The 12,381-nt window shown below is 41.0% G+C and overlaps 1 protein-coding gene across 6 annotated transcripts in view; it reads left to right on the top strand.

Moving 5' to 3' along the window:
- The window catches only part of WWP1 (WW domain containing E3 ubiquitin protein ligase 1), a 144,985-nt gene that overhangs the window by 94,012 nt on the left and 38,592 nt on the right, over window positions 1-12,381 (top strand). For all 6 annotated transcript variants that reach the window (XM_025001523.2, XM_025001522.2, XM_059893203.1 and 3 more), the window contains 5 exons: window positions 5,415-5,510; window positions 6,898-7,072; window positions 8,803-8,857; window positions 8,940-9,024; window positions 9,155-9,283. In XM_025001523.2, coding sequence (XP_024857291.1) covers window positions 5,415-5,510; window positions 6,898-7,072; window positions 8,803-8,857; window positions 8,940-9,024; window positions 9,155-9,283 — 540 coding nt within the window. The remainder of the gene's footprint in view (window positions 1-5,414; window positions 5,511-6,897; window positions 7,073-8,802; window positions 8,858-8,939; window positions 9,025-9,154; window positions 9,284-12,381) is intronic.

Here is a 12,381-nt window from a genome sequence, read left to right as displayed (position 1 = left end):
ATTTATATGTGCAGGCCAGACCTTTCTCTGAGCTTATTTTTATCCACTTACTGGAAATCTCCACTGTTTCCTGCAAGCATTTTTGGCCATGAAGTATCTTTCCTTGCTCTCAAAAACCTCTCATTGTTCCTTTGTCTTCTCTTTGACAACTTATCATTAGTCATTTATCTTAGTCTCACGTGTCTGCCCTTATGACATTGATATGTAAGAAGCTTTCCATACTGTCAAGAACCTCTGATCTGATGGGAGATAAAAGTAAGTAAATAGTCATTGACTGTACAATTTAATTAAAGCTAAGCTAGAGGTCCAAGTTTAGGGTGCTGTGGAGGGAGCGGAGCATGTGTAGAGGGGGTTAATAGGATATCCTGTGATACTGAGATCAAAGAATACTTTCTGGAAGAGATGACCCTTCAGTGGTTTCTAAAAGAGGAGTAGGCGTTAGCAAAGCAGCAAAGAAGGCACATGTGGTGCAAGATTTCATTTTTAGGGGAGCTATCTGCATGTTCAGCTCTCTGATACCCATACATGAATAAGCTGACCTCAGGAAGTGGTATTTTGTTACAGCTTGAGTTGAGCATTCGAGGAAGCAAGCTGTGTAATACTGAAGAATAAACAGCCCTCCGAAGAGTTTTGTATACCTGCTGAAGCTTTGGAGTCCTGCCCCCTCCACCCTCCTCCACTCCGGCCCCCGGAAACCATGGATAAACATACAGGAATTTTAAGCAGGAGAGTGGCACAGTCATATTTGCATTTAAAGATTATTCTAGAAGTGGTACAGACAGATGAGGAGTTAAGGAGACAAAGCAGAACAAAACAGACCAGGCTTTTGTAAATGAGAAAAGTGGGCACATTCCTGTTTAAAATGATAAGTACATAAACTTAATTCTGTGGGGCCAGGTAAATGCTTCTGTGTGCTTGTAGCCACTGTATGTGAACTTTGCATGAAGAGAAGTTTGTAGGAATCTACATGAGTGAGGAATCTAGATGAGTGATTTTCAAATCACAAGTTGCAGCCTGTTAATAGATTGTGACCAGCACTTGAAAGCATAATAAAGTAAATCAGTATTGACCAGATTGGAAACCTGGAGTGTGTTAAGTAAGCATTTTTTCCTGGCAGTTTGTTTTTCCGGTATGTTTTTGTGTGTATAAAATTTGTAGGTGAATAGCAGCCTAGGACAAACAGATATGTTTATATAAGATGTATTCTTACTAAAAGGTTAGAAGCAACTAACCTGAGTAAGAAATTAAAATAGACTGCCCCAAGGTGGATGCTAGTCTTCTGGGCTGATGTTACGATGGGTTGTGGGAATTAGCTGTGGGAGGTGGAATGCGAGAGTGGGGCCAAGGTTGGTTCTTCTGGCTTAGGCAGTACTTGGCTTCTGTAACCACCTTAGCAGTTTGCAAATCTACATCATCTTCCCTCTTTCCTCAGAAATCTTTCTTAGTTCCTTTATTTTATCTCTTTGGTGACTTATTTCACTGGTGCCCAGAATTACGAGCGATCTGAAGGGAGCCTGTTCTAGCCTGGAGGGTTATCCAGCGTGGTCTGACATAAGCCCTTTGCATTTGCTCTCACTTCCGTGTGGAATGTTATTCCTCAGATAGGTGCATGGCTCTGCCCAAATGTTACCTTATTCCAGAGGTCTTTCCTGATTCCCTCTGGCCAAATCAGGCCCCCCCGCCGTCCTTATCCCAAGCCCCTGCCTTATTTTTTTCCAACCTTCTGTTAAGAAAATTTACAAACATGCAGGAAAATATAAAGAATTTTACAGTGAACACCTGTGTATCTGTCTATCACCAAGTTCTAGAGTTGACATTTTACTCTCTTTGCTTTATCGCATATCTCTGCACCTCTCCATTTGTCTAATGTTTAAGTCTAATTCAGTAAGTTGTAGTTGTACATTTTGCCCCTCAAAACTTCAGCTTGCATGTCATTCACTAGAGGTCAGTATTTGTTTATGGATTTTTAGGTAAAGTTTACATAGAAATGTGTAAGTCTTAAGTATGTCATTGATGAGTTTCGACAGGTGGAAATAACCCAAACTTTATCAAAATTAGAGTGTTATCATCACCTTAGAAAGTTCTCTCAGGCCCCTTTCAGTCAACCCCCGCTCCCGCTTTTAGGGAGGCAACACTGTACCTCCCTGAAAGTGTTTTTCCACAATAGATTATAGATTAGCTATGTTAAGTTGGTGGAACTTAACATAAACGGAATCAGTATAAACTTTTGAGTAGGGTCCTTTTAATCAGCATGGTGTTATTTGTATTACTGTTCAACACTTAAATCATTATGTGACGTATTTATGTGTTTATCAGTTTTCTCTCCACTGCACTGAAAAGGGAGCTTTATTTTGTCCGTTTCTGTATCCCTTGTGCCTAAGACAACACCTGCCATATAGCAGGTCCCAGTAAACGTAAGTGAACTAGTGCTTGATGCAATGGTTTTGAGTGAGTGAGCAATTGGGCAAAGGCCCTGGCTTGCAAATGCTTAGGAGGAAATTGTTAACAAGGTCAAAACCTACTGAAAATTCAAGTAAGATAAGAACTGAAAAGGCACCTTTGAATTTAGCAACAAAGAGATTATTTATTGTTGACCTTTGACAGAATGATTTCTGGGAAGGAGAGCTACATTCTGACTGCTGTGTGATGGAGTGAATGGGATGGGTGGAAATTTGATAGAAAACTGTTTGAAGGAGTGAGAAGTAGTGCATGCAGGTTTTTCCCTGTGAACACACGGGGAAAGAGGAATGTTTGGTAGAAGCAAGCAAGAAAAGACCCAATATTGAGGAGTAGTTTTTTGGTTTAAAAAATGAGAGTGACCTGAAGGGTGGGCAGGAGAGAGATTAGCAGGCCAAGCAGCAGCGGAGAGGGGCAGCCATTGACCGTGGTTTGTGAGAGCCCAGTCGTCATCCAGTCAGTAACTACATTCTGTCATTTTTACTGTAATACATTTAACAAAATTCTCCCACTCTTATTATTTCTTTCTTTTTTTAAAATAAGGTCTTTTTCAGCAGTAAGTTTTAGAAATGTGTGTATATGAGATAAGGAAGCCATATCTGAATACTAGGGACAGGAGAGTATTATGGTTGAAGGTGACATGTAGCAGTTATAAATTAGCACATATCCCTTTGAAATCGAAGAATTCTGTTGGGAAGTCCCATCACTCAGCCTGGTAACTTGTGCCTGTTTGTGGCAACCCACTCCAGTTTTCTTGCCTGGAGAATCCCAGAGACAGGGGAGCCTGGTGGGCTGCCGTCTATGGGGTCGCACAGGGTCGGACACGACTGAAGCGACTTAGCAGCAGCAGCAGCAGGAGTCTCCACTGCGGGGATGCTCTAGCCTCTAACCAGTTCTGTTCTGGCCCATTGCTGCTGCAGGACACACGGGCTCAGCTCTAGCTGGCTGTCACTGAGTCCCCGGCCAGGCCCGAGGCAAGCCCCTTACCCTTGTACCGCCTTCTCCCCCGCCAGCACCTTCTCTCCTCCCTGCTGCCCGACATTAGCTCTGGTCACCCCACACGCACGGGGGCTCCTTCTCGGCAATGGTACTGCCCCAGAAGGTAAACTCTCACTCTGGGAGTGACAGTTTAGCAAGTTACCTCCCTGTGAACCAGCTTCTGGGGGAGGAGGAGAAGCACCCTGAGACCCTGGTCACTGGGGCGGGTGGTGGAATTGACCAGGCTCCTCCCCCGTGGGCCAGGAGTTCTTTGTTGCAAGAATGTTGTCAGCATAGCACAGCTGGGAACATGGCACATCCACAGCCTGAGTGACCTACCTCAAGAAGACACGGTGGGGCATGACAGGAGTTTTTGCTCTTACTATGTTAGTACCTACATAATAGTCCTGATTTTGCCTTTTGGCCCACAAAGTCTAAAATATTTACTGTCGAGTACTTCACAGAAAAAGGCTGCCTTCGCTTGATCTAATGAATGGAATGTAGAAAATTACAAAGATAATATCCAAAAGGGGGTCTGGTCTTCATATGATGTGTGTAGCAAGCAATTTAGTTTGAGGAAGATAAATTCTCTTTGGAGGAAAACCCTGAAATCTGGAAGTGATATGGAAAAATTAATTGGAAAAAGTAAGAACTAGTGGCCAGAATTATAGTTGGAACCTAAGTGCTTACTGAATATTGAATATTAAATTAGAAATATTTCCAGCTAACTTAGGATCAAATTAGAAATGGCTTCATAGCCCATTTTATGGATGGTGCACTCGGTTATGTACATTACACTCCTCTTACATTACACTCCTTGCAATTCAGGAGACCAGGTCTGGAAGATCCCCTGGAGAAGGAAATGGCAACCAGTCCAGGACACTTTCCCAGGGATGGAGAAGCCTGGCAGGCCATAGTCCCTGGGGTCGGAAAGATTTGGCCATGACTGAACAACTTTAAGTTTCACTTTTCTCTAATTAAAAAGAAGTCAGATTAAATTGAATCCTCGTGTTTGAGAAAGGAAAATATTTCCCATTTATTCTACTTTCAGCTGAGAACAAGAATGTTAAACTCAGAAATAGGAAGTTTTTGTTTTTAACGTTTGAAGTTTTTTCTTCTGTGCCATTCCAAGGAGAGAGTGGAGAGTGTAGAGGAGAGAACGAGGGTGGGGAGAGGAAGAGGTGGAGTGTGTCTGAGACGGAACAGAGAAAGACAAATGAGGATGTCCTTAAACTCAGAGGTGCACCAAAGACAAAAGAGGGGTAGCTATACACAGAAAGAAGACCCTGTATGCAGATGGAAGAAGGAACGTTCATGGAACTGTCTCACTACATACTTTAATGCAGTTTCTGCTAAAATCTTTTAGATGTGTATTTTTTTCAGTTGCCAAAAACAGATATTACTTAATTGACATTTTGTCCTTTGGGCATGATATTAGGGTGACAGTTCCTCAGCTCTTGATTAAATTTCTGTTTGTGATGATTTGGAATTCCATGAATTAGTCACTTTAAAAAACTTTGGGTGTTATTCTGTCTTCCTCTGCTAAATGTACTTACTGAGTTTCCAGTGTGTGCTGTGTGGTAAGTCGCTTCAGACATGTTCGATTCTGTGCGACCCAATGGACTGTAAGCCACCAGGCTCCCCTGTCCCTGGGATTCTCCATGCAAGGATACTGGAGTGGGTTGCCGTGCCCTTCCCCAGGGAATCTTCCCCACCCAGGGATTGAACCCACATCTCTTATGTCTCCTGCATTGGCAGGTGGGTTCCTTAGCACTAGCGCCCCCTGGGAAGCTGGGAAGTTTCCAGTACTGCTAATGAAAAGGGAATAATTAAGCATTTACAAAGCTCAAAAGAAACAACTTCATTTTGTGGGTATACATGACTCTTTAAAACGTACCTGTAATTTTTTGGCTTATAAAAAGGAATCGTTCTTCAGATAGTCTGTAGCTTATTCTTTTATTTCTGTATTTTTATTAAAGGTGGGAACAGAGAAAAGATCCTCATGGTAGAACCTACTACGTGGATCATAACACACGGACGACCACGTGGGAGAGGCCGCAGCCTCTGCCTCCAGGGTAAGGTAGCGTCTTCTCCAGCTTCAGCTGTGTTGTATACGTGGAATTTTAAAAGTTCAGTTAATGCAATATAAAATGGTTCTTTTCTACTACATGTTACGTTTCCTTGATTTGCTTTTATGAATAGTAAATGTTCAGTAGATGAGATTTGTTACCCTGTATCTCATTTACAGTTAGTCTGAAGGGCTTCCTGAAGAGATTAAGAGATGTCGAACACTGGCATGAGTTTACTGAGAGGAGTTGCAGACTTCTGATCCAGTGTCAGTCCTTGCTGTTTTTTTAAGGAATGAGAGTCATATTTAGGGCAATTTGTGTGTATGTTTCCTCATAGACAGGGATCTAAAGTATGCTATTGCATGATATTTACATAAGAGATCCTAGTGTTCAAAATTATTATCTAAAAGATCATTACAAGTAAAATTGTATTAATTATGGCTGAAGTTAATAGAGCATTTTAAATGAAGAGGCATTCCTATTACATACTAAATAAAGCTTGTGCTGTTAGGCTGTTATTCACTAACAGTCCTTCCAGATGCAACTCGGAGCTCGCCAATATAAACATTCAAAGTCCAGAAAATTAAAGGCAACAAGTGTGTTATCTCGTGAAATTGGTTGCTGAAAGGATATCGAAAGCCTATGAATTAATAATACAGATTGATTGGAGGTGAACGGAACCCTGGAGGGTAGGGGTTCAGGAGGACAGGGCGTCTTCTAGCTGGTGGAAAAGGGTATTCCGTTGGCTGAGAGAGGATTGAAACAAAGGCATGACGGGATGAGACGTCTGACATGTTTGGGGCCCACCAGGAGTTGATTTGGCCCCTCGGATGGGTCCCTTGAAAGAAAGGAAAGTGAGGGTGAGGCTGGAGAAGGGCAGTGAGGCTGAGGTGGTGACTGGGTTCATTGTTTTGCCATGCCAGCAAACGGTGATAGGCAGAATGGCATGGCTCCATCTGCACTTTGGTTCAGCAGAAGTGTAGCCGCAAAAGGTGGATTAAAAAGCTGTACAAGTTGAGTTAAAACCCTTCACATGGACAGGGATGATAGAGGCAGATTGCTTGGTATACAGTTAGCACTCAGTAAATATTTATCAAAGAAAGAGGGAGAGTAGTCACATGGATAGTGTTCAGTCTATGACCTCTTTTTTAGACAGTCCTTAGAAATCATGTATGGGAAGAATGGGAAGGTAATTTAGCTAAATAGATAGCAAGTTACATGTCTGTAATTTTTCTGAAGAATATCAATATTTACATTCTTTTGAACTCATCATCTCTTGGACTTGATTTTTAAATTATTTAGGTAACATGTTGCTTAACTACTTTCCAGTTTCTTATATAAAGAGATGGTTGTTTATTTTCATTTTCACTGCTGCTCCGTTTATCTTTACTAGTTGGGAAAGAAGAGTCGATGACCGGGGCAGAGTGTATTACGTGGACCATAACACCAGGACAACCACCTGGCAGCGGCCCACCATGGAGTCGGTGCGGAACTTTGAGCAGTGGCAGTCCCAGCGGAGCCAGCTGCAGGGAGCTATGCAGCAGTTCAACCAGCGATACCTCTACTCGGTAATTAGGAAGTTACAGGCGTTAACGCATCTTTTTCTTCCAGACGTCTTCCCTGTTCTCCCTTAGTGACTTTTCTTAAATGTTATAGATTGTAAGATCATTTTTAGTTGATCTTTAATAACTAATTCACATTTCTGATATGCATAAGCACTTTAAGTTTTTTTTAATCCTAGTTTACATAGCTATACACTCATGCTTTTGTCCTTATTAAGAGGTAGTCTCATAAATGCAGTTTCTTAATAATATAATTTGTCTTGGTCAGTTCCCAATCTTCTACTTTCGGTTATAATCATTTTGTTTGCTTTAAACAAACCTGGTTGCCTCCTGACTTTACTGAAGGCCAGTCTGGCCATATCCCGCTATCCTGGTTCCATCCCAGCTTTGTAGAGACGCTGTCATCTGTTTTGGCCCACTAAATATGTATTCCTGGGATCGGAGATAGTTTTGTCCAAAAAAATTTAATGCTGTCTGAAAATTTGATCAATTGGTGATTTACTGCCATAAGCAAGCATCCACGGGAGTGTGGAGGATGGGGGGAGGATTTCTGTCTAAATAGATTTGATCTCAAGAAGTAGAACGTATAAATCTCAAGTACTGGGCATCTCTAGGTAGTGTTTCAGGGCAGCTTGAAACCCCAAAATGTGGAAAGAAATTAGGAAAGATACACAACGAAAACAGCTCTTCAGAATCCTGCCTTGGGCAGGCTCATTCAGCTCTGCGTTTTTGGGAGGTTAAGTAGCAAGGTTTGGTTGCTCTCATTTGCAGGTTGGTCCACTCTCCTGGTTGTCTGACCATCAGAGAGTGGGCCGGCCCAGCCTGCTCAGCATCTCGTGTGGTCAGTTCTTGGTTCCTGAGTAGCTTGTGCAGAAATCTGTGGGGATGTTCCACCGTTTAGCTGTATGTACTAAACAGATTGTGTGTGTGCATTTGTTTTGGTTGGACTTTGCTGTATCTGTGGAAAACCTTGGGGAAACAGGGCAGAATTAGGTAATAGTGTGCATCAGAAGTGTGCTCTTCTGCAGAAACAGAATATCCTAAGGTTGAGATTTAGTTGTCTAAATGATATTGAGTACAATTTATAGTATCTGTTATGAAGTTATAAAATATTTATCAAGATGTATATATTGTATCATTAAGAAATGATTTTTCAGGTAATAAGTTTTTGTCTTTCTTTAAAAACTGATGGTAAAAATGTTTATTTTCTTTGAATATAGTTCTGAGTTGTCATAATATGTGAGCATTAATATGTTTTTATGTATGTTTGAATATATAAAATATACTAATACAAAGGTAAAAGTTTATTTTTACAAAGATAATTCTGGAGTTTAATATTATTATGTTAGTAGACATTTGTTTTAAAGAGAACTGTGGTAATTATTCTGTTTTTCAGCAAATAATGTTACCTCTTTAAACACTACAATTTTCTATATGTTATTCTCTCATGTCATTTCACTCTTATGGACTGTTACAGAAGGGCTAAGAGATTAAAGTGCTAATGTTGATACATTATTTGTAAATCATTGTAGAAAAACTAATAATTTATCACTTATTTAACTCCTCTTAACTCATGACAATTTTAGAATTCTGTGCCTTGAAATTACTATATTCACATTTCTTTATCATATTTTTTAGAAAATGACTATTAAATGTGATTCAGCCAAGTGCTTAGTTTATGCTTTTATATTAAAAATCTGTTCTTTTAACTTCTCCTAATCCTTTTCTCCATTCAGGCTTCAATGTTAGCGGCAGAAAATGACCCATACGGGCCTTTGCCACCAGGCTGGGGTAAGCTAATGTGTTGTTGATAAAAATATTGAAATGTATATATAGCAAATAGTTATTAAATGCCATGCTCACTCTTTTTTAGAAAAAAGAGTGGATTCAACAGACAGAGTTTACTTCGTGAATCATAACACAAAAACAACCCAGTGGGAAGACCCCAGAACTCAAGGGTATGTATATCCTGGAGCCTTACTTAAGTGAGCTTACGTGTCGGGAGACAGAATCAAGTGAACCTCAACTCAGACGTTTTTAGCACCTTGAAAATGTTCACCTTGTGTCTCTGTGACTTTTATCTTTTAGTTTGCAGAATGAAGAACCCCTGCCAGAAGGTTGGGAAATTAGGTATACCCGGGAAGGTGTGCGGTACTTTGTTGATCATAATACAAGAACAACAACATTCAAAGATCCTCGCAATGGGAAGTCATCTGTGTAAGTGAAGTTCTGAGATGCTGTTTAATGAGAACGTAAAGTTTGACTTCTAATTTAGCCTCAAGCAAATTTTACATTATGTATCGAGAAAATCTACGCAAGTAATAATCTAATATACCTGTTTTGCTCTACTGTATATATTATAGAGTGGATTTGTGGCATATAATTCCTTAAGAAGAACAATAGTAAATATTTATCTAGTGATTACTATGTGCCAAGGATTCTTCTAAGCACTTAATTTATATAAAGCACTAATTTATATAAGCTTTTATCTTCTAACAGTTCCTTGAGGTTGATACCCTTACTTTCCAAGTGTGGAAACTGAGGCCTAGGGAGCATAACTGACTTATGCAAAGTCATACAGCAAGTGATGAGAGTGGTTTCAGACCAAGGCAGTCTGTCCACGGAATGTGTGCTCTTAACAGGCACATCCTGCCTCTGCAACATCAAGGACTGAGACATTTAACACGGTTTTCCTGGTAAAAATAGCTTAATTAAGTATTTGAAAGGTCTCTCCTTCATCCTTATTCTTAGATGTGATGTCTTTACATTACTAAGAAAATGGAAGCAACCATTAAAGTTATTCACGAATTCCTACTGTTACATCTCTCTACCAGTCAGCATCTGTCTTCCCTCTTCATCCTGAAGTTAAATTGTCGTTATTCCTATCAAAGGCCAATCCCTCTGCTGGTGCTCCAGATCTTTCCCCTGTCTTCCGATTAGCTACTCCAACAGTAATTTTCATACCATCCATCTTTCTCTGCTGCATCATTCCCATCAGGTGTTACTTCTCTGAGATTAGAAATGGACAAATGGAAAGCCATGACTCATCACCTTATGAGTCCATTTAATGGAGAATTCATTTTTATTGCTACCTCTACAAGAAAACTCGGAGAAGGCAGTGGCACCCCACTCCAGTACTCTTGTCTGGAAAATCCCATGGATGGAGGAGCCTGGTAGGTCGCAGTCCATGGAGTCGCTAAGAGTCGGACATGACTGAGCGACTTCACTTTCACTTTTCACTTTCATGCACTGGAGAAGGAAATGGCAACCCACTCCAGTGTTCTTGCCTGGAGAATCCCAGGGACGGGGGAGCCTGGTGGGCTGCAGTCTATGGGGTCGCACAGAGTCGGACACGACTGAAGTGACTTAGCAGTAGCAGCACAAGAAAACTACCTGAACGACTTGCCTGTGTAATTGCTGTTTCTAGTTTCTCTCTCAAACCAACAACAAGAAAGTTTCACTGACCCTGACTGACCTTACTAAGGGGACCAGTGTCCTCCACTTGGTTAGTCCCTAGGTTGGTTTACAACTCTGTCTAATTTGGCACAGTTAGGAGTATTTGAAGGAAGTTTCTCTCTCCTGAGAAGTAGTACAGGGACTCTGCTTCCTGATTACCTTCTGCCTGTCTGGTCTTACTTCTTCCTCTTCCTTTTTGTGGGTGACGGGGGACCCTTCTTTCCTGTCAGCCTGTTAACATTGACCTACCCAAAGTGCCTCCTCAGATCTCTTCTCTCTGCTATCTATACTCATGCTCTTGGTGAATCTTACCCAGCTCACAAATGTTTTTCTCTAGCGTTTCACTTGTAATTTTGTTGCTACTTACTTGATAGCTATTCTTAACTTCTTCCTGATAACTACCATCAGTCAGACTTATTCTTCCTGGGATATTTCCCATCTCAATGGAAGGGACCTCCACTCTTAGGTGTGTTTGAGCCAAAAATCTTGGAATTGTCCTTGACTACTCTCTCTCTCACGTCACATACATCATGAGTTCCAGTTACCTCAGCTTCGAATGTATTCAGGACCAGCTGTGTCTCACATCCACTGCTGTCACTTTGGTCCAAGCTACCGTGGTCTCTCACCCGGAGTGCTTCTCTGAGTATCACTCTGCTTTCTACCTACACTTCATGTAACACTGTCCCCCATACAAGACTTTTTACTTTTTTATTTTTTCTTTTAAGTAAGAAGTTACTCCACAAAACCCTTCCGTCGCTTCCATCTTAATCTGAATAAAAAAGCAGAGTACTTGACTGTGTCCTCTAAGCCCTTGGAGCATCTGACCCCTGTCACCTTGTCAGCCTCACGTCTGACATTTCTCCTCATTCACTCTGCCTCAGCTTCCCTAGCGACTTAGCTGTATCTCAGACATCTGAGGCTTCCTCGTCTGGGCTCTGATTTCCTCTGGTTGGCATACGCTTTTCCCCAATAGTACCTGTATGACTTACGCCCTCCATGTTTTCTGCTCAGACGCTGTTCTATGAATCCTACTCTGTTTATTCTGTTCACAGTTGAAAAATTCTTCTCCGCACTTCACTCCTTGTCCTTTTTTCATCTTTTTTTCCCTGTTTTAGGAGTGGGAATGGTGACACGTTTATGCTCTTCTAACACTAAATGTATAGTTTACTTTTTCATTGTCTCTTTTCTGTTCTCTTCACTAGTACATAGACCACACAGAAAGAGGTGTTGTTTTTCAGTTTGTTTTATCAGCCAGTAGTACTCTGTCTAGAACAGTACAGGGTACATACTGAGCATTTTGTAAATATTTGTAGAATGAATTCAGTTGAAGCTGACAGCAGAAGAGAACATTTTCCATCCATTCCAAAATGTTCCCTAGGAATGTAAAAGTTCTTCATGCCTGTCTCGTAGGCTGTCGCTCAGTGGGAAAAAGACCCAGGTGCTCTCAGTGTGAATAGAACTTCCCCTAAATGCCGCCCACCCTGCTTTTTCCCTCACTGACCTACTGAGCTGGGTGACCTGGACATCACTTCCTAGGAGCTCAATTTTGCTTTGCTTACTCTCTCCAGCAGTATTTCTTTTGATTTCAGATTAACTTTAACATGTGATAGAATATCCTTTCCTGTCTCTTCTACTTAGAGCCTCTTGTCCTCCCCTCCTTGGATTTAAGGGTTAGCAAGTTTTTTTTTTTAAATAGTCATAGACTTTCATATTTAACTAACTTTTTAATATAACATAACATTAAATATTTGCACTCTAATTCATGGTTAAAATCTAAAATGTGGTGGAAAGTATAACCCCAGAAAAAGCAATATATACCATCGGCAACAAGTCCTGGTGCCAATCCTGGTGTTATGACA

Source organism: Bos taurus, chromosome 14, assembly GCF_002263795.3.
Source record: "Bos taurus isolate L1 Dominette 01449 registration number 42190680 breed Hereford chromosome 14, ARS-UCD2.0, whole genome shotgun sequence".
NCBI lineage: Eukaryota > Metazoa > Chordata > Mammalia > Artiodactyla > Bovidae > Bos > Bos taurus.
Note: the sequence above shows the minus strand (reverse complement) of the source record. Positions and strands in the feature narration are given on the sequence as shown.